This window comes from Phodopus roborovskii, unplaced genomic scaffold (assembly GCF_943737965.1).
Source record: "Phodopus roborovskii unplaced genomic scaffold, PHOROB, whole genome shotgun sequence".
Taxonomy (NCBI): domain Eukaryota; kingdom Metazoa; phylum Chordata; class Mammalia; order Rodentia; family Cricetidae; genus Phodopus; species Phodopus roborovskii.
Window position 1 is genome coordinate 3,968,800 of NW_026126459.1, and position 22,781 is coordinate 3,991,580.

At 49.1% G+C, this 22,781-nt stretch overlaps 1 protein-coding gene across 2 annotated transcripts in view; it reads right to left on the bottom strand.

Moving 5' to 3' along the window:
* The window catches only part of Tmem184b (transmembrane protein 184B), a 41,917-nt gene that overhangs the window by 6,264 nt on the left and 12,872 nt on the right, over positions 1-22,781 (bottom strand). For both annotated transcript variants that reach the window (XM_051189376.1, XM_051189375.1), the window contains exons 2-5: positions 12,776-13,021; positions 11,380-11,545; positions 2,940-3,030; positions 2,460-2,535 (exon numbers count right to left, since the gene is read on the bottom strand). In XM_051189376.1, coding sequence (XP_051045333.1) covers positions 2,460-2,535; positions 2,940-3,030; positions 11,380-11,545; positions 12,776-13,021 — 579 coding nt within the window. The remainder of the gene's footprint in view (positions 1-2,459; positions 2,536-2,939; positions 3,031-11,379; positions 11,546-12,775; positions 13,022-22,781) is intronic.

Sequence of the window (22,781 nt, forward strand, 5' to 3'; positions counted from 1 at the left end):
GAAGACACCTCAGAAACAGCTAAGACGGTAAGGGGCCCTCAGGACAATACAGAGGCAGGATCCAGGCAGAGGCTCACACAGGGCAGTGTGTGGACAAGTACAGGGAGTGGGCTCTAGAGATTACAGCTAGGAGGTGGCTGGGAAGAGTAACAGGTGCTAGACCTCATGCCCTGAGCAAATGAGCTCTAATGAAGAGTTGGCCACACAGGGAGTGGGTGAGGACAATGGCCTCTGCTTCCTCAACCCATGTTCTGGCCTGGGTCAGGGTTTCTATGGAGCCGGGGTCTGAGTACATTGGAGATAGCTTTCAAGAGCAGTAAATGGGGAGAGGACATCCCTCTAATGCGTGGGAGCCCTGAAAGGCATGTGGGGATTCAGGCCTAGTCAGCTATTCACTGTAGTCTCTCAGGCAATCACCTGGTCTCCAGTGGCAGCCATCTGGGTAAATATTAACATAACCCATACCCATAGCACACGGTTGCAAATATGGGGATGGAAGGGCCAGATAGCAGTGTCTTCTTGAGGCTGTCTATTCTATGTACAATCAGGCTTTTCCAAACTTTCTTAGACCTGGGAGAATGTGCTAAGCCAGGCTCTACAGTTCCCACAATCTGGTGGGGTGTCCATACCACCCACAGGATCCCACTGACCTCAAAGTGTTCTACCTCACCCAGAAGCCCCGAGTAAAGGAGTGGGCATGTCAAACTCTAGCCATGTGGCTTGGCCAGTGTGGCTCTGGATAGGGCCAGTGCCTGGAGAAGAAGGGCGGCCTGGGAACCCACCTTTGCCCCACTGAGGACCTGGCCTGTGCCATGGCAGAGCCCTGGCAGAGGAGTGTGTGCCAGAAGAGCTGTGTGCTGCTACCAGAAACCCTCACAGAATCCCTGAGCTGCAAATTTCCACCCAGAGGGAGTTCAGGGAGGGGAGAGCAGGGGTTCACACCCCAGTCACAGACAAGAAAACTGAGGCAGAGAGCTGCACTTGGACTGGAGTCCAAGCCAGCAGGCCCCAGAGCCTTTGTCAGCTCACACCATGGGTCAGTCTGAGAGCCACAGACCAGGTTAGATGTCAAAGTCACATGTCAGTTCCAGGAGTGGGCAGTCCTTCCTAGACCTCGTTGGGCTGGCCTAGGGGTCACTGATCCAAAAAGTTCTACTTCCCTCCCTTCCTCTCTCCTTTCCCTGTCCTGCCCCCTCCCCCATCATTAGCAGTACCAGGGACAAAACCCAGGACCTCACACGTGTGAGGCAAGTGCTTTTCCACCACTTTGCAGCCCAAGCCCAGGAATTTCCACTTTTAACAAGTGTTCCGAAAGAAAGACTCAGACACTGGGCTCTGGGCCCACGGACATCCTGGTCCACCCACGGCTCTAGAACAAAGACACTATCAACACTGGGGGTGCCTGCTGGGAGCATACTTTCCTCTCACTGTGAGTCTGCCATGTCAAAGTTCAACAGCAAGCCTCAGAGCCCGTAGGCTAGGGAATGATCTGCACCCGGTGATAGCGAAGGTGAGGCCTCTGCTCTGCTCTTAAGAGCCAAACTTTAAGGACAATGTAATGATCAAAAGCAGCTATGAGTCATAGCTAGGTCTGGACTGGGTGGCTGAACCATGTAAACAAAGGCTTTGCAAGCCCCACCCTGGACTAGGACAGTTTTAACCACTTCTAGGACACTCTATGAGAGAGACCTGAGCCTCCTTCAGGAAGCAGAGCTAGTAGCTGAGTTCACAGAGGCTGGGAAACACTAGGATAGGCTGGGGAGGGCGGGGGGAGCAGGAGGAAGCATGTCTCTCTTCATTATTCGGTCGAGCCTGAGCGACTGACAAAGGGCCTGCAGAGGCCAAGGACAGTCATGAAGACTGGGTGTGTCACCCTCAGAGTCCATCTCCCTGAATGTGCCAGAGCTGTACTAAAGGCTCACACCCACATCTCATCTGTTCCTTTTAGTAACCAACCCCTTGATATAAGTATTGCCACCCCCATTTTATAAAAGGACAAACAAACTCACAAAGGTTAAGCAAATGATCTGAGGTCATATAGTCAAAGAAGCTACAAGTTCAACTCCAGACAGGCAGCGGAGGCCAAGGAAACCAGAAGCTGCAGCACTGCCAACTGGCATGTGAGAGAGGGCAGGGACCACACAGTCCTGTCTGCTATGTATCTTTAATGCCAAACCCTCTTGCCCAGACACAGGCATGAGTTTTCAAACTGACAGACTAGAACTCCTGTGTGCTTCCTGGTCAGCAAGATTCAGTCCAAATGAGCCGGACTCCAGACAGCTTCTCTGGCCCAAGGCTGTTGGGTGCCTCCAGATCAGCTTGGGGACAGCTGGAGGCGAGGGGACCTCCAACAGGTAAGGCAAGGTCAGTATGCAACAGGAACTGCCCTCAGAGACACAGGTCTGAACCCAGGTCCCTAGCCCGGTCCTCCTGACCTGGGGCTGCCCCTGGGCACGTACCTGTTTACAGAACCGCAGGAATCCTATGGAGTAGGTCTTTCCCCAGAGGCAGCATGTACCATACATACAGCTTGACCTAGGAGAGGCAAGTAGAGAGGGCTGGGAGATGGGAAGGGTGGGGTGGGAAAGGCTGCCCTCCACATCAAACAAGCCAGGGCATGGAGTGGAAGGGGAATGCACACAAAACAGCCCGAAAGCACTGAATGAAGAGAAAAACCACAGGAGGGAGAAACGCAAATAGGGAAGGACAAGAGAGAACTGGAGAAAGGGCACGGGGGACAGATGTGGTTTCTATGTCCATCTGCCAAGCTGTGAGGTGTCAACGAGGGGTGGGTTTACAAAGCTGTCATACTCACTGGATGGCCTTCCCTCTGATCTCAGACAACGAGGGGTGGGTTTACAAAGCTGTCATACTCACTGGATGGCCTTCCCTCTGATCTCAGACAACGAGGGGTGGGTTTACAAAGCTGTCATACTCACTGGATGGCCTTCCCTCTGATCTCAGACATGATGGCACTCTCGCCTCCAAGGTACTCATAGCACAGGCTCAGGAAGTTATAGATGACAAAGGCTGTGAAGAGTCCAGAGCAAAGCATCCAGGTCAGCAGATTGGCCGCTCAGAGTAAACCAGCAAGGGAAGGGGCTGGGCCACTTCGCCCCTGCAGTCTCCTGATGATATAGGACAGCATGGAGTTGGGGCAGAGAGCCATGGACCCCTGAGCCCAAAGGGTCAGCAGCAGGCGATGCTTCTATTACTTAGGAGCTGTGCTGTGTGGCTTTAGGCAGGTTTCTCAAGCTTTCTGTAGCTGTTTCCTCATCTGTGAATTAGGAAAAGTGCTTCCTGAGGGCCTGCCGTGGGGAGAACAGCAATGACCATACAAGGCCCTACCGAAGGCCTCGACAATGCTTGCTAAGGGCATGATGCGTTTTCCAGACTGTTAACATGACACAGGTAGGAACTGAGTCTGACCTCCAGCACCACCAAAGCCCTGGGATCTGTACCCACAGCCAACACTGAAGGAATGAAAGTGAAGGGGACAGATGTGGCGCCTACCCTAACGTGTCTACAGCCAAGGCCCAGGGCAGGCCACAGGCCTACTCCCAGACTAGCTCGTACAGGACTCCCTCTGGCAGGCCAGAAAGGAAACCTTCCTTGAGGTAGATCCTCCAGAGAGGCCACAGGGCCCAACATCATCGTTTCTTCTTGCCAGGCAGTCCCTGTAATGCTCTCCTGAAGAGGACCTGCCACCGAGCTCACATCCTTCCTTCCCTTTCTGTGTTGTAGGCTATGTGAGTTAACACTAGGAGCTAGGCAAGCCCTGGCCACCACCAGCTGACTAAGCTGCACAGACCGCATTCAGCTGTCAGCTCAGGACTGCCTAGAGGTACACAGGCCAGTGGTCAGTGTGCCGCTTCACTCCAAAGAACCTCAGTCCTCAGAGAAAGGAGACACGACTTGATTGGTCAAATCAGGGCCCCTGACCATATGGAAAAATCCATCCCCTTCCTAGGAAAATACAGGCTCACATGGAACAGATCCAAACACCCAGCGATAGCATTACACCAGAGTCCTCTACACAGGCCAGAAACACAACAGAGAGAGGATGACACGTGACCAGGAGGAGGGAATAACTCAGGCAGCAGGCTATCACCCTGTCACACTCTAAATATGGTCCAGAATTGGTCTCTAGGAAGGCCCCTGTGCATCCTGAATACCTACCACAGAACGACAAATCAGTGACCATGAGACCCACAGTCTAGAGGGAATTGATGGTCTCTCCTACTCCTGCCCTGGCCTATTGGCTATCCAGAACTTTTTGTTTCATTCTAGATACAACATATCAAGTTACAGACAAGAGTATGCCATCAGGAAAGGAGGCTGAGGATCAAGAACAAACAGGACTATACTGGAAGCTTTTGTCCACACTCTAGACAGGAGCCATACGGTCTCAGGGCAGATCCCAGGAGGACTTCAGTTTAACAGAATGAACATACCTTTTTCCCTTCCTGTTTTTCAAGACAGGGGCTCATCATGTAGCCGAGACTGGCCCCAAACTGGCAGAGAACCTTTGGCTTCTGCCTCCAAGGGCTGGAACTAAAAGTGCGCTGTTAGAAAGAATGCTTCTAATAACACCATCAGCAGAGAAGGAGCTGTGAGCCTGGGGCTGGCCATTAGATACAGGCGTCAGAGGCAGGCATCCTCAGAAGAGACTGGGTCCCTTTCAACCCTCAGTGGCAATTTCTCTAGCCAGTAACTAACTGGACAGGAGGTTACAGTCTAAATCATTACAGCCCACACAGCTTCTCAGCTGTCAGCCTCACGAACAAACAACTATAACACACAGCCTGGGAGATCAGGACGTCAGTGAGAACCTGCTCAGAAGTACCCTTCAGCTGTCCCTTCAGCTGCGCCCTGGGTCAGGAGTATACACTGTTCAGTGTATATTCCCTGCCTACCACCTATTGAATGATAGGTGCTGTAGAGAACTGATGGTCCTGAGTGCATCTGGCTGCTTAGAGCTCTCTCATCTGTCAAACTTGAGCACCTTCAGCTGTCTCTGCCTCTGCAACATGGAAACTCTGAGTTGATTGGAAAAATCAAGTTGTCTGGAGCATTCCAGATAACTGAAGATATGTCTAGAAAACTGAATTTGCCTGCTCTGGACAGAGTCCTTTCTGCTTGGTACACTGAGAATCAGAACATTCTTTCCCACATTTCAGGGGCTTGTGAAATCCTAGGCAATCACAGTACAATGAACTAACTCTGGTGGACAGGGGCCTGCTCCTAAACAAATGTCCCCAATTCTACGATGCTCCAAAGTCCTCCTCCTGTGTGAATTCAGCTTTTGTGAACCCTGCTTGTCCCTGCTTCTGGCAGCCTACATGCCTTCCTACACTTCTTGGTGAGCTGTGGCCAGTGGCACCATTGCCTGTCACGGTGTCCTATTGACAGCAAACTTGCCAACGGCTCCTTGTTTTTCTTAAAACCCCATTCACTTATTTATTTTTGTGTATGTGTGAACACGTGTGCCACAGCATGGAGGTGGAGATCAGAGGACAAGCTGTAGGAACCAGGTCTCTCTTTTCATCTGTGGATCCTGGAGAATGAACTCAGGTCATCAGCCTTGGTGGCAAGCATCTTTACTGGCTGAGCTGCCTCCCTGGCTCCTGGCCTATGGCTCTCTGTTATTCACTGTACCCTCTCTGTCCAAAAGGATGGCTCTAAACTGTGAACTCTGGGGCCAGGTGTGATGTCACACAGCTGTGATGCCAGCACAAGGAAGGCTGGGGCAAGAGGATCATGAATTTGAGGCCAGCCTGGGCTACACATCTAGACCATATCTCAAGCAAGAATCTGAACTCTAGAATGGGGTGAAGGACACTGCACTCCTCCTATGCATGTAAACTCTCTAACAGAGTCTGGGGGAAACAATGGTCTTCTTCCTCTCTTTCACCAAGCACCAATCCTGGCTTCCAAGAACCAGGCAGGAATCTGGCATTTCATGCTATCAGGTCATTCTGGGCAAGTGCTACAGCTACCTGCAGTTCTGTTTTCACAGTGTATAATGGGTGTGTGATACATACTTCACCTGGTAACTAGGAGGTAAGAGCGTGCTAATGATGAAGAACCTGGAGTGAACGGTGAATGCCACATAAACATTTGTAACACAACATACTGTGGGGAGCCCAGGGGAAGCTGCATCTCCACTTCCCACAGGGAGCTTCCCAGGACCTCACCCCAAACCCAATCAGACACCAACTGTCTCTCACTCCAACCCTCATCAGATGAGTGCCGTATGGAGCTGGAACACCCTGGGAAAGGCACCCAGCATTTGTGAGGCTGGGCCCTTGCCTCAGAGAATGGAACCCTGCCAACTACATGAGTACAGATGTACACTTCCTGAGTGTAACACACAGGTGTCCCCTCTCTCCCCTCTAAAATGCAATCAAACAATGGGGACTGACCTCATATGAGAAGCAAATTATCAAGAGCAGGAAGAATGCCAACTGGTTCACTGTTGGGAGACAACAGCAGGAGCTCTGGGTGGTGCTTCAGGCTAACTGTCCTGGGGAGGGGGTAGGGGAGGTGCCAACAAGAACTCCAAAGAGCCAGGGGGATAGCTCCCATAATCCAACACTTCAGAGGCTAAGGCAGGAAAATCTTTGCAAATTCAAAACTAGCCTAGGCTACACAGGGAATTTCAGAGCTAACTGTGGCGACACAGACTTGGAATTGTAGCAGAGGTAGAAGGAGTGAGTTCTAGGTCAGCCAAGGTTATGAGGCAAAACCTCAAAAGAAAAAAAAAAAAAAAAAAAAAAAAAAAGAGCCCAGAGGCCCCCAGCCCTGTTGTGTACTCTGAGGCTGTGGATGTGCACTTTGGGCTATGAGTATCTAAAGGTCAGAACTTGGCCTGGCTGAGGGCAGTAACAACATCTGCAGAAAATGCAACATCCCCATAGCCCTCTTCCCTGGACCTGTCTGTATCTTTTGAGCAGATGCTAGGAATAGTATTTTGTAGAGAATCACATTATACCTGCCTTGTGTCTGTATAAACAAGGCAAGAAAGACAGTCTATGTTCAACTGAGAGGCCCAGTTATCAGGAGCCCAGTCTTAAATAGGAAAAACATTTGAAGACATTAGATATTAGAGGATTTGTTATTTATTTGCTCCTAATACAAAGGTCAGAAAGTAAATCAGGGACAGAGAGATGGCTTAGTGGGTGAGAGGACTGCTGTACAAGCACAGAGACCTGAGTTCAAATTCCCACCAAAGCCAAGCATGGTCATGTGATCCCCACCAAAGCTAAACGTGCTCATGTGTGCACACCTGTAACTCCAAAGCTGGTAAGGGGCTGAGGGATGTTCAGGGGCATAGCCTGAAGATTGTTTGGGTTTTCTGGCAACAGTCTACTCCAGGTTCAGACAACCACCCTGACTAAAGGCACAAGGCAGAAAGTGATAGATAGGACACCAGACAGTCTCCTACACCTGCACACACACATGCATACAGCACACAAGTACACACATACTCAGCGCGCGCGTGCACATACACACACATGCATAAATCAAACAGATGCAAAGAACTCAAGAAGTGGAGCTGATGCAGAAGGAAATCATAATTAGTCTCCCCAGAGAAAAGAATACCTTACAGCACCAAGAACAAGGGCCTTGGAAAAAAAAACGAAGAGCCACCTACACATTACAGTGAGATAAACTAAGTCAAACAGGAAAAGTTCAGATGATGGAGTGAAAAACAAGCAACAAACAGCTCCTAGACAGCAACAGAAAGAGTGAGAAAATGAAAAGTTCCAGGAGCACATCCCAGGGCAGGAATCCTAGAGAAAAAGAAAGGGAAAGAGGATGCTTCCAAGGGATTAAGTAGACAGGACAGCTTCTGAACCATAAAGATACCCTCCCTGGGTGAACATTCCTCAAGAACTGAAATATCCAAAAGTGTTGCAAGTCCAGGTAAGGTTGCTGGAAGCCCTGTTCTTCCCACAGGGATCTTGAATCCCTTCCACTGAGCATGTGAGCAAGGCCAGACTGCTAACCTCACCAAGGCCACGGTTTTTAGCTCCTACTTGTGCACACTTCCAACCAAGTGGATGCTTTAGTCCATAGCTAAGAGGAGTGAGTGTTCATGCTTGAGAAAGCCATGAAGGCCCTAGAACTAGGCCTCTGGATGAATAGGGACCTGAACACAAAGATTAGGTAGGCTGTGGCTAGTATTGGGGTGGTTCTGGCTAGCTTTAATTCTGTTATGTACTTTATATTCAGACAAGTTAAGAAAAACCTGGGTATTATTGTAACCCAACCTTGCTAAGCTCTTATGTGAATATCTCTTTCCAGGTTGCTAACTAAATAATAAAAATGATAAAGTTTAAATAATTAAATCATAAAGAAAAAGAAAAAAAAAAGTAAAGTATTAAAGACACAAGAAAAAGTCTCAGGCCTGAGTTGGGGAGTTCAAGTCTGCCAGGTCTCCCAGCATGACGATTATGGCTCTGTCTTCTGTGAGATTTCAGACTTGAGGGTTGAAAACAAGATCTAAAAAGCCAGGAAGAATATGCTAATGGCTAGGCCAGTTCAGAACTGAGCAGACTTCCAAAAGGGGCAGGAGATGAAGCCATGAAATGTGTGGTCCCTTCCCAGGGATGTAAATCACAGAGTAGTCCAGTACAGACACTCAGACCTCACCAATATGTACCTGCTTTTTCAGGTCCGGTGGAAGGCCCCGACCAACAGAGAGAAGAAACCAAAACAAAGGAGAAATGGGGACAGGTGGCTCACACAACACAGAAGGCTGACACAAATCCAAGAATGATGGTGAATGACAGAGTCTGGTGACAGCCGAGCAGAGGAGGGCTCACTCAGAAGCAAGTATCACTGGCTCCAGAGAAACGTGGTCAAAGAAAAAGGCAGCAGTGACAGAGTCACACGGTGTCGCCTTAGGAAAGTAGGGCTGCTCATTAAAAAAACCCAATTATACCATTCAGGGATAAATGAATGATAAGCCCAGAAAACTGAAGCACCCCAAAATTAAGACAAATAGTTAGCACCTATGCAAATCACAAACTTCTACATGTAAAGGACAGGGAGGACCAGCCTGCCTGTCCAGCTGTGAACAATACTTAAACATATAAAATGTAAACAATAAAGTCCAGTCTCCCCAGTAAGGTGAAGAAAAGAGAAATGTTTATGAGTGTGTGTGCATGCATGTGTGTGTGCTTTTATAGCTTTGTCACAGAAATAAGAGACCTGAAAATAGGTACAGAAGGGCCTGTTAAGAGTGAGGGCCAGGCTGTTGACTCAAGACAGCACAAGCCAGTGACCTCAAGCAGCCTCAACTCCAGGTGCTCTGTGCTGTTTGTCAACTCCCAGGGAGATGAGAGGCCAGAGACAATAGCGTTGCTAGGAGATGAGCTTCCAGAGTGGCAGACTTCCCGAGGCGACCTTTCCACAGGCAGGGAGGCTGGTTGGGGCTGGTGGGAGGAACAAAGAGGCTTCTGAAGTGGGAGTGCCACCCACCATCTGCTGCTACTCTGGGGTGTTGAGTAAGGAGAGATTGGTAGCTCCCCCATGTCCCCACGATTTGCTAAATGTCCCATCTTCAGGGCCGAACCAAGGAGAAAGCCTACATTTGCTCCCACACTGCACAGGACACTCACACACAAAAACACACAAAGACACATACACAGTAAAGAACAACCTTTTGCTTCTAAAAGAACCAGGTGAGCAGAAGCTGTTCCACCTGGGGCTGGCACATGCACAGAGAAGGATGCTCAGCTCCTCTCTTCCCCAGGCAGAGGTTTCCTTGGGGAACTTCCGCCTTCGGGGACAGCAAGAACAGTGGAGCACTGAGTGTGCCTCTACAGTCTCTCTTGGAAGGAATTTACATTTATAGGAGCACTGGCCAGGAGGAAGGTGCCTGGGAATCAGTGCAGCCCTAAGAGAGGCTGGGCAGAGCTCACAGTATGAATACTCAAGTCCATTTATTCAGAAATTATGGGGTACAGCTTTATGGGAGAGCACATGCCTGGTGTTTATAAGCCCTCATTTCTCCAACACAAGTATACAAATGGACATGCCTGGCATGTATGAGCTCCCCATTCCTCCAACATGAACATAAAATGGACTGGCCTGGGGATGTATTTTAATTGGTAGAGTGCTTGCCTAGCATCTAGAAGGCCCTGGGTTCCATGCCCAGCACCACATAAAACCCCAGCACTTAGGAGGCAGAGGTAGGAGGATCTTTGAGTTCAAGGCCAGCCTGGTCTACAGACCAAGTTTCAGGATAATCAAGGCTACACTGAGAAACCCTCTGGGAGGGGGGTAAGGGTTTGGGGCTGGTGCTAGAGAGATGGCTCAGCAGTTAAGAGCACTGGTTGCTCTTCCAGAGGATCAATTCTGGTTTGATTACCAACACCCCCTGGACTCCTCAGGCATTGCACATACGTGGTACACAGACCTATATGCAGGCAAACATATACATAAAAGACAAAAGTATATAAGGTACACACCTTTAATCCCAGTACTCAAGAGGCAGAAACAGGCAGTCCTCTATGAGTTCAAGGCCAACAAGAGCTGTAAAATGAGACCCTGACACCACCCCAAAAAGTTTCAGGTCAGCCTAAGCTGCTTGAGGTCCTGTCATGTGTCTGGCTGTGTTCTCACACTGAGTGAAACCTCCTCTCAGAGCAGCATCCCCTGAAGAGGCAGACAACACCCTGCAACTATGTATGGATGGACAGGAAAGATGTGACTTTGGGGAAAAGATAGGATGAGGGTCAGGCCCACACAGGACTGGAAAATCAGGCAATGCCTGTTCCCAACACCAGGAATCTACCTACTGCTACAGCTGATGTGTCTTCTGCAGAGGGTGTGGAGGAGGCAAGAGAGATGAGGGGGGACATGGTGAGAGGAGCTAAGGAACCAAGGAACCAAGGCCCGCAAGACAGTAGCCCTTTCCTCTGAGACACAACAGAGCACCACATGGGGACACATGGGGTTGCAGGCCCAGCCATGTAAGTCCTCCCACACACCTGGGGTTTCTATCCATTGATGGACCATTTACAAGTTGCCCATCAGCCAGAACTGAGAAAAGAAAAAGAGCTAGAGGTGGAGCTCCTGTGAATGTAATGTGTCCTGGGACAACCGCCCTCCCCAATACCACAGCATGTCTAAAGACTTAGCTTTAAATGTACGGTTGGCTACCCGTCCATTAGGGACAGATGGAGAGCCAGGTGGGGAAGGGACATCTACATTCATCTTTGTGAGGTCCAGACTCCAGGGAAAAACTGAGAAACGATGCCCCAGTCCCCAGATCCTAGAATTGAATGAGAGGAGCGCACGCCCCTTTCTCCCATGGGCCCCAGCTCCCCAGCTCTCCCCCCAGACCCACTCCACACTACTCCTCACCCTCATAGCAGTCACGGATGGTGCCAAAGTACACATAGTACTGGTCGTTGGTGAAGAAGAGAAGGCTGAGCCAGGAGTCGAAGGAGTAGATGGGCACGATGAAGAGGATGCGCACGATGTGGCGCTGCTCATTGGGGCAGCTGTAGCAGCGCAGATGCATGTAGATCTGGATGAAGGGCACCAGGTCAGTCAAGACCTACCATTACCACACCTTCATCCCACCCACCTATCTGCCCTCTTCTTCCTGCTCCAAGGGAGGAGGGTGGCTCCCTGAGACTTAGTCCTGCTCAGTAAAATTAGCTGATAAAACTTCCATCATGAGAATCAAATCAAAGTGACCACATAAAGCTGGTGTGAGCGACATCTACAGACCACCTTTCTAGATGGGATAGTAGGGCATGGTGCTGTTGAAGTTGTAGTCCTCAGTGTGTACTGTCCATTCTGCCTTGCCAAATCCAAGTTCCCAGGGTCGCACAGCAACAGCACTGGGTTAACTCAAGAGCTGATCAAGGGTGACTCAAGGCCATCTGGCTGTGGCCCCTTTGCCTTGTCCCTTAGCAGATGCAAGAAAGGGTGGGACAGATGGGAGCCTCACTCTGCAGACATGGATACACTTCAGGCCATGTGGTCACAGTGGTGTGCTCACACTGTGCCTTGTTCCTCAATCTGCGGAACCAAGGCAGCACTGCAATGTTCCTGGGAGGCAGAAGAAGGCAGCGCAACTCTGAGAAAGCAGAGCCAAGCCAGCACCAGTGCCTAGTCCCAGCTCTCATGACATCACTCTTGGCCCAGCCCAGCCCTGGCTGAGGAAAAGGACAAAACATTCCCATCTGCTGTAGGCCAGTCTCTTGAACACTGATAGATCTAAAAGAGACTGAGGCACATGGCAGCTGCCAGGGGCCTGAGCAAACTCACCCAGCCTGCATGGGGCATTCATCAAGCCCTCTTATCGAGCACCCAGACTCCCCTGAGGCCAGAATACAGGAGACATGAAATTGACTTCTCTCCCTGAGCTGCCACCTACATATGTGCAACCAGCTCCTCTGCCAGGCCCCTCAGGCTCTCGAGTCTCTTTGCAAAGACATCTCTAACATGTACAGATCTGTGGCTTCAGCTAGATATGGGCATGGCCAAAAGCTACTAAGCAGAAGTAACTGTCACTTGTAGTTCAAGGCAAACAAGTATCTGTCTCTTCACATTCCTGATGCTCTGATTGTTAGAGGAGTACAGACTCTAGAGCCACAACTTGCCCTTAGCTGAGCTGGGGTGTGGAGGAGAAATCACCTAGGAAGCAGAGTTCACCCACTGCTACAGCCTGGTTTCCTTAAAGTATGCTTCATTAGACTAGAAACCACTCTGGACACTTATGAAGGTTCCCCCCTTCACACCCAGGTACCTGGTGGCAGGTGATGAGTAGAGCTGTCCACACAAAGAAGCCAGAGATGGCCTGGGCAGTGGTGGTCATCAGGAACACGGGCTGCTCCATGGCTGTGGGACTGCCCTCGGGGGTTGCAGAGACACCAGGTGACGCTGCAGCAGTTGTGGGTGATGCTGGGTCTGGGGCCAGCGCAGCCCCCCTCACTGTCATGGTGGCCAGCAGCAGCAGGCTCCCTGAGAGAATCTCTGTGAGTGATGGGCTGGCCTAGGGAAAAAATCTGGGTGAGTATGAGTTGGAAACACCCTTCGAGGTCTACATCACTCTGGCCCCGCCACATCCCCGCTCTGTCCTTGTCCTGCCATGTCTAGACCAATATAGGAATGTACTCCATGGCCTTGTGACATTGAGATCACAGTCAGACCAGGACCTTTGTCTGCTAAAGGTCCCCAACAGTTCCCTAGGAAGTTAGGAGAGCAAAACATGCCTGGGAGTACAGAGGTACAGAAGAGTGCTGTCCCACACCCTCAAGAACAGCTTCACCCGCCTGCTACCCCTGCAGTCCCCAAGCACTGCTGCTGCAAGCTGCAGCCCTCACATGGCACACACAACTGCCTCACAGTCTTCTTGTCACTCCCCTCCAGAGGCAAGGTCTTGCTATGTATAGCCCAGATAAGCCCTGCGCTCACAATCCCCCTGCCTCAGGCTCCTGAGTACTGGGATTACAGATGTGTACCACCCTGATCTGGCAAAAACATTTTATCACTATGGGCATCTACCTGAGGGTTTGGTATTTGAGTTTTCTGACTTCCCTAATGGCTAACAACCATCCATCCCTTGGTCCTAGCTGTGCTATCCTCAAGACTTCATGGCTCTTCCCAATTATGCACCTTCAAACTTCAAACTATGGAGCTCAGGACTTCACACAAGTGAGGCAAGTACTGTACCTCTGACCCACGCACCAGTTCCCTCCCTGCCTACACATTTCCCAACAGACACTCCAATCCATTTTACATGCCCTTACTGTTCTCTCTAAGTAACACATGGTCTATCTTTCCTGCCTGCTCAGAGGTAGCACCCCATTTCTGTCTTTGAACCCCCAGCATCAAGCCCAGTACCCAGCTGTTTATAATGGCTTTCAACCCATATTTCAAAGAGAATGTAAGTCAGGTGCCCCACAAATAAGGAAAAGGCAGAACAGAGGAAATGGACATCAAGGAAATTTCCAGAGGGTGGATGGCAGCTCTATGGAAGGAACGCCTTCCTAGACAAAGAGCTGGAATCCCAACCCCCATATGGCCCAGAAAAGAGTTGGTTTAGGTACCCAAGATGTTTACCAATGGAGGCCAAGGCTGGGCCAGAGACCAGAGCCACTTTCAAAGAGCAAGCTTTCCAGGATCATCCAGAATGTGCTCTTAGGAGTTTGAAGCCTCAGACTACTGCCAAAGTGACAGCATCAGGAGGTTTGGGTGCTTAGGTCAGAAGGGTGGAACCCTCACAAATGGGATCCAGTACCATTATATGATGCCCCTTGCCTTTCCTGCAACTTGAAGACAGTACGAAGAGTTGACTGCCTATGAACTAGAAATGGATCTCACTGGACAGTGCGGTCAGTAGCTGATCTCAACCACCCAGCCTCTAGAACTGTGAGAGACAGGCCAGTTTCCAGTATTCTGTTATAGCAGCTGGAGAGGAGGAGGCTAAGTGCCCCCTTTACTGGCTCACAGCACATGAACTTCAGCCTCTTTAGTGCTGCCACCTACTGACAAGAGTCAATGTCATCCACCATCAGGTGACCTGGAAGGCCAAGTGCCCAAACCAAGGACTCTGGCCACGACTCACTGTGCACCAGTGCTCACACAGATGAGAAGGACAAATGGCGAGACAGTAAACATCATAGACACTGGGAAAGAGGCCAGACTGAAGCTTGCACCTCCAGCTTCCTTGTCAGCCCAGGTGACAAACCTCACAGTCCATTCAAGTCCAGGAGCAGATATCCAGGCCAAACTGTAGCGATGCCCTCAGGAGACTCCCCCAAGCCTCACACCTGCCCTATGATCTAGCTGCATCTTGCCTGCTGTCCACCTACATCTCCTGCCCAGCTCCCCTCAGATACCTCATCACCACATGTACCTGTCAGCTCCTACAGAGCACTGGGGCCCAGGCAGACCCCTTTCTATTGATCTTTTCCTTTCACATAAACAGTCTCTAAACCCCCCCCCCCCCCGACTAAAAGACAAATTCCAGACTCAAAAATGGAGAAGGCACCTAAATTGGGAAACTCAAAAACGAAGAAGGTGTCTATATTTAAGACTGGTGGCAAGTTCTGGAAAAAAAAGACACTATGACAACCTAATAATAGTTGCTGTAGGCACGGCTGCCAAGTTGAAAGCTAGTGCCTGAGATGTTTCTTTAGAAAGGTTTGCATTGTAAATCAACATCTCTGCCTGTCACCCCACATTAAAAGGATACAGGTGGGGATGGGTAAAAAAAGAACAAATACCCCTAAATTGCCACCATGTTACCCAAATAGTATCTCATGTTTGTTTTCTCTTCTCTCATGGCAACTTTAAAGTGACATTATTTACATCTTGGAAATAGAAAAAAAGATGTGGAATGCCTCTACCAAACAATTTGAAGGTTTCTAGAACATTCTCTTAGACAACAGTTAAAGAAATGCCCTCACTCAAACATTTAGTCCCAAGTCCCCTTAAAAGGAGAGTGTAACAACTCCTCCACCCAGACCTGAGACCTACATGGAAGTTGCCAACATCTGCAGTCCAATCCAAACATACTAAGCTTACAAACTGTTCCAGTGTGTGCAGAGGTTGAAAATGAAGTAGATCCTGGATCCCACTGTTCCATGCCAAGGACAGACTGATGTCTTCCTGGGAAGGAGCACTTGCTCCTTGGGGAAACATAGGTGACAGAGGCTGGGGCAACTGCAGGTGGCACAGCTCCCTCTAACTCACACGGCCTCTGGCCCCTTTAAATACGGCCATGCTCTTCCAGGTGGGAGGGGCACACAAGACAAGGCTCAAAATTCCAACTGCTCCAACAGGTTGTCTTCTTCTTTTTCTTCCTTCCTTCCTTCCCTCCTTCCCTCCTTCCTTCCTTCCTTTCTTCTTTCCTTCCTCCCTTCCTTTCCTTCTCCTCCTCCTTTTTTTTTCTTTCTTTTTTTTTTTTAGGGGAGAGGGAGTCACCTGTGTATTTTTCAAGATTGGGTAGCCTTGGATGTTCTGGAACTCACTCTATAGACCAGGCTGGTCTTGAACTCAAAAATCCACCTGCCTCTGACTCCTGAGAGCTCGGATCAAAGGCGTGTGCCACCACACCCAGCTAAAAATATCTCTCTTAGTGAACTCCAACTCCCTGATTAAGAAAGGGGAGAAAGAAAAGTGAAAGCTTCACACTATGAAAGCTACACTGCAGAGTGGCAGTTTGTCTGCAGCACAAACCTGGGGAACTGCCAGCATCTTGGGCAGAAGAAAACAGTCAAAAGCTTAACTACAGCACCCAATCTGAAAAGAGACAAGAGACATGAAGAGCACTTGGCTAAATTGACACAAAGCCAGTGAGTACATCAATAGACAATAGAGAAAAAAATGAAAACCACAGTGAGATACCCCAAAACTACAAAATGAGACAGTGCCAATGTCAAATGCTGGTGTGAAGGGAAAGAAACTGCATCTCACAGGCACACTGGTATGAAGATAAAGCAGAAGATGGTTTGGCCCCACAATCCCAGCCCTCAGGAGCTGGGGTAGAAAGATCACTTGAGCTCAGGAGTTCACAACCATTGTGATGGTTAGAACTAACTGTCAACTTGACAAAATCTGGAATCACCTGCAAGGTAGAAGTCTAAGCCTGTCTTGGGGGGGGGGGGAATAATCTTAACTATGTTAATCTAAGCATGACTGTAAGGGATCATCTTGACTATGTTAATCAGGGTAGGAAGGCCTGTCTTCTGTGGGTGACACGGTTCCCTAAGCAGAAATCCTGACCTAACAGTGGAGAAAGCAAGCTGAGCACAAGCATACACAAGACTGAAGATGTCATGTTGACCGGCACCTTCAAGTTCCTAATGCCCTGACTTCCTCACCACGATGGACTAGAACAGGAACTGTGAACTACAGTATAAACCCTTTCTCCTTTAAGAAGCCCGAGATAATGCAGGTGGTGGCACACAAGCCTTTAATCCCAGAACTTGGGAGGCAGAGGCAGGCAGATCTCAGTGAGTTCGAGGCCAGCTGGGTCTACAGAGTGAGTTCTGGGACAGCCAGGGCTGTTACACAGAGAAACCCTGTCTCAAGGAAAAAGAAAAGAAAAGAAAAAAAAAAAAAAAAACAAACCTGGGAATAGCCCAAATGTCTGTCAATGGGTGAAGATTGGGGGGGGGGGGGAACACATGATGTCTGGACCGCAGAGAAAGTCTGCCTTAGTGGTGGTGGTAGCAGCACTTTAATCCCAGCTCTCTGAGTTCAAGGCTAGTCTAGTCTACAAAGTGAGCTTCAGGACAGCCAAGGCTAAATCCTGTCTAAAAAAGAAATAAAACCCCAACACTAGACACGGAAGCTCTGTTTGTTGGCCAGGGCTATTCCAGAGACTCCTAAAACATTCAGCCTGTGACTACTGCCCGTGGGTGTCCTCCAGAGGTGGAAGTTAGGCCTCTATTGTTGAAGACACCATGCACTTCAGACACAGACCCAGAGCATCCTCAAGGACTAGCTTTCATGGCACATGAAGTCATTATACAAGCGTACAGAATACCCAGGAGCGACCACAGCAACCAGCATGACACCATGGCCCTGAGGATGCAGCAGCGGCACGAATGCTGTGGCAGTAACCAACAGCTTTCTAACTGAACTTACGACCTGCTGAAAAACAGAGAAATCGTGCCTGGTATTGGAAACCTAGCCAAGGGAAAGAATTTAAAAAGGGAAAGTATCAGTATACACAGCACGGGGTTGCCTGGAGGGCGTTATGCTTAATCAAAGTAGGCAATTTCAAAAGTCAGAAACTGTCTGGGTCTATTTATAGAGAGAGCTCTATAAAGGAGAGCTCAGGTGAGCAGTAAGCAGAGGCCAGAAACGAGAAGGGTGCTGTGCAGGCAGGGTCCTTCCAGTGATGAGACAACTGGGGTCTTGACAGTAGTGACGGGTCCACAAATCCATGAGATAAACCACTCAGCACTACAGGCAGACACACACACTCTCACAAGTGACAATACAGAACCCAGGATGTGTTGCAGTGTGGTTCCCATCACGCTGCCCTCTGTGAATTGCTTCTATAACTGCTTTGATGCTACAGCCAATAAGGACATCGCCAACAGAAGGAACACTGTACCTTTTATACTTGGTCTATAACTTCCTATGGATCTCCATTTGTTTCAAGTAGAGCATTGGTTTTTGTATTTGCTTTTTAGATTTTTAAAATTTTATTTCATGTATATGAGTATTTTGTCTGCATATATATAATGTCACCACATGTGTATCTGGTGCCTTCAGAGGCCACAAGATGGAACAACACTGAAGTTACAGATGGGAGGGTGCTGGGAACTGAATCTGGGTCTTCTTCAGGAGAAACAAGTGTTCTTAACTATTGAGACACTTTTTTGGCCCCAAAATAGATTTTTAAAGTCTCCAACATGTAGAGATACATATTGGCATATTATATGGGTAAAATATTATGGTGCCATATTCCATACCCATCCCCACTGCCTTAAACTCTGTGTCCTGTGTTGGAAGGGTCTGTCCTCTGGACTGGAGTAAGCTTAGTTGAAGCGCTTATTTAGCATGCCTGAAGTAGTGAGTTTACCACCCCCACCCCCAGCACCACACAGAAACAGATGGCAGTGTACAGCAATCCCAGCACTTGGGAGACAGAGGAAAGGGAGCAGAGTTCAACATCATCCCCTGCTATTTAGCAAGTTCAAGGCCAGATTGAGCTACATGAGACTGACTCAAAAAGGGGGAAAAACCCTGCTGCCCCCCCCCCCCCGCCTCTAGAGCCTGAGCACAGCATCCATCCTGAGGTCATTTGTTAAGGGAAGAGAGAAAGATGGAGGAAGATCATTCAGAGGACTGCTGAGGCCCTGTGGGGCAGGAGAGACAGGCTCTTCAGCATGTAAGGAATTTTCCATAATGAAACACCCACTAGACAAGACCTGAAAACCTTCGCAAAACTTCCACAAAAGCGGAGACTGAGTGAGCGTGGAAACACCCAAGGGAGAGACTGTCTCCTTACCTTGCAGAAAAGCAATCTGAGTGGCCAAACCTAATGATAGGGAAACTGGGGCTGGACTCAGTGCCAGCAGCCTCCATGTCAGAACCCACAAGCATGGAAGGCTCTTCTGGTGTAGGGTTTGTGACCAAAGCTGCATCTGGCATTGACTTTTTTTTTTTAATAAAAAACAAAACAGTTTTTAAATCTAAAATTCTAAGATCATATGAACTAGAATGTTCTGATTACAAAAATTCCCAGCAAATCTGAGTTGTGTTAGAGACTTTGAAGCAAATGTCTTGCCTGGTTTATAAAAAACATCTGACTGGGAGAGGAAATGGGAATGCTCCCCCTGACGATCCCTTTACACAGTCAGGGTCTGAGTGGACAGTGAGTAACCTGATTTGAGAAGAGCCAAGGAAGAAGTACTGCCCAGTGCTGTGCATGTACAGGGCAGGGAGCTTCGTCAGGGAAGGCAGCCATGACAACTAGGCATAGGAACTGGAATGGCAGAGCCAGGCCTTCCAGAGGCTTGCCCCAACACACTAAAGCTCAGCTGCCCAGAAGCCACAAGCTTGACCATCAGTGACACCAACTTTAAAACTCATGACAATTTCAGTTTGTCTTCTGACCTCTACGTCAAATGGGTCTTATAATGTAATGGGAAGGAAAAGTTGTATATTCTTATCTTTGTCTATTTGTGCACATGTGCTGTTAACGTGTACACCCTTGTGTACATGTGGAGGGCCAGAGAAGGGTGTCAGGTATCTTCTATCACTCTCTGCCTTATTCCCTTGGGACAGGTCCCTCGATGAGCCTGGGAGCTCACTGCTTTTTTGGCTAGATTGACAGCAAGGCCCAACAATCTTGCCCCACCTATGCTGGGGTTACTGGCATGCACAGCCACATCTGGCTTTTTTTATGGGGAACCAAGCACAAATCCTCATGGTTGAAATAGAAAGAATTCTACGCACTGAGTCATCTTACAGCCCACATTTAGTTTTTATTTGTTTCGTTTTGAGATAGGGTCTCACTATATAGCCTTGGCTACCCTGCAACTTAGAGATCTACCTATTTCTGCCTCCCAAGTGCTAGGATCAAAAGCATGGCAAATTTAGGGGTTCCACTGCTGATAAAAGTATACAAGTTACAGCGAACAAGGGTCACTGATGTAGTTCATCTTTCTGCAGAGGTCCCTGTCCTTATTTCTCCTAGAAAAGTCCCTTAGACCCCTTGGGCCCAGGCTACAGATCATACAGAGTAAAGCCAAGCACTTGTTTGGTCCCTCCAGTGGCCCACCTGCCAGTGAGTACTGTCACCCCACCATCCAGGATTCACCCACAGCGGGCAACTCTGATGAGGCCAGCTGGTACTTTGTCACAGATCCAGTCAGGTAGTAGAGCTGGAATCTGTGTGCTGTCACCTGAGGGACCTGAACAAGTGAGCAGGTTCTTATCTTGGGAACAGAGTAAAGTGTGGACTGTCCTATTGCCATGGCCTTTGAGCCAAGGAGCTTAGCAAACTAGAAACAACCACACTTTCAAAAGGATATAGGGCTGGGGATATAGCTCAGTGGGTAGAATGGTTGCTCAGTGTGCACAACACCCTGGATTCCATCCCTAGTATATAAACCAGATATAGTAGCTCATGTCTGTAATCCCAGAGCTACAAAGGTAGAGGTAGAAGTTTAAGACTAGTGTTGGTTACACAGTGAGTTTGAGGCCAGCCTGGGGTATATGAGAATGTTTCAACAAAATTAAATACATAAGTAAATAAATAAATAGGTTATAGTCTTGCATATGGTTTGACATTCACACAGGAGTCTAGGCAACCCCCTAAACTTCCCATGCATGGCACTCCTGTGTCAAAAATAAAGCTCACCCACCTAGGTAATATCTTTTTAACAGTTATAATTAGCCTCACATCAATTCATGTCTGATTTTTTTTTTTTTTCTGAAAATGAATCTGGTGCTGACTGAGGGGGAGGATCTACGGTTTCTACAAGATCTAGAGTCAACCATGGTGGAGCAGGGACATGGCTGAGGAGCCCCTGAGCTCTTCTATGTCTTCTCAGCAATGTCAGGAGTATGCTACAGTCTTGACTCCCCAGCAACTCAGGTCTCTGGCCTCCTTCCCAGACTCCTAAGTATCAGCAGCAGAAACCCTGTCGCCCTACATGTGTGAGCACATGTCTGAGTGTCCAAGTGCTTCTCCTTTGCCCTGGTTCTCATGGTCACAAGACCCCCAAACTCTTAGCTCTCCATAAACATCAGCACCACCCCTAGGCCTGCCTACTTCAGTGGAACCTGGCTTGCTCAGTGCAAAGGCCTGCATTCCTGTTTCCTACATCCACTACTTCTCTAGACCCACATGATGCTAAGCACGCAGTAGGGACATGGAAAAGGCAACTGTGTGAACAACTGAGCAATGGACAGCCTGGAATTGGAGCCACCCAGCCTGCTCTGTGAGCTCTGTCACCAGGCTCTGTCACTGGGACCCTCCCCATGGCTGATGCTTTGCAGTTTGGCTGGAGGGAGGGTATGGAGAGGGCAGAGGATGGAAGCTGAGTCACATCCATCTTCCAGCCTGGAAAGGCCACACCAAGGAGAGCAAAGGACTGTCACAGGCTGGCAGGCACATGAAGGTGAGTCTAAAGAGATGCCTTCATCAGCTGGGACTCAAGCAAAGAGCTAGTTTGGAATAAGGAAGTTTCCTGAGTTAGGGATACTGACCACAGATGGGCTCACTCCTGCCTTCTCCAGGACAACATTGACGCCTTCTAGAGGAGGTCAAAGGTCATGCCTTGGGGACTGGAATGTTCTGCCATTTTCACTGAAGAAGTCTGTCTCCAACTGCCTGCGTGTGGCCACTCTCTATCACCAGGTCTTTTCTCTCACAGCTTTTTCAACTATGATGCTATTTGATCACTTAGCACCTGCCTTCCCAGTGAGAGGAGCTCCAGGAGAGCAGGGTCTATGGCCCTGAGAGCTGGCTGACAGCAAGGGAGCAGGAGCTAGAATGTAACTGCTAAACATTGATTTGGGGGCAGGAGACATGGCATGGCAATGATGTCGAACCAGCCTGTGTCCTCTTGATTTCTGAGCAGGCTTGCGCCAAGAAGACCTCACCCAGGAACAGTGCAAGGCAGTGTGAAAGACCACATATGGCTTTCTGGCCATGTGTGAAATAGAGCTCATTTGGTCAGAGCACCCAGACAGACCTGAGTGCCCAGGCAGAGCCCCTACAGGGCCACCATCACAAAGGGGCAGAACTCATGGTGGGTCTGGGACCCGTGGCTAATGGGAAAGAAGGAAGCAAACTTGAGCAAACCAACTCAAAAGACAAGGAGTAGCCAACACAACAAACATGTCCTCTACCATATACCTGAGAGTCAAAGAAGCTGAATCCAAGCAGAAGAGGCTTGAGAGCACAGAATCAGTGGGAAAATGGGGGTCTGGAATAAAATTCAACCAGGCCCTGCCAATGAACTATGCCATACCCCAAAATCCACAGTCAACTTCCCCTCCCCCCAACACATCCCACATCTGCAGCCTACTCTAGGAAAAGGCATGGCTGCTGGTCCCTGTTGAGGACACCCTCTTCACATTGCCCTTCTTCATCCTTGAGCCCTGGAACCAGATCACCTATACCTGACTCCAAGCTCTGCCACTCCAGCTATGTGTCACTCCCTGCTTGGAACTAAGGGCACATGGTCATACCCAAATCAGAGGAACTTCTAGGAAAGAACAAGATACAAGTCCCGTGTGCACTGCCATTACTATTATTGGTCTCAATGCCACCATCT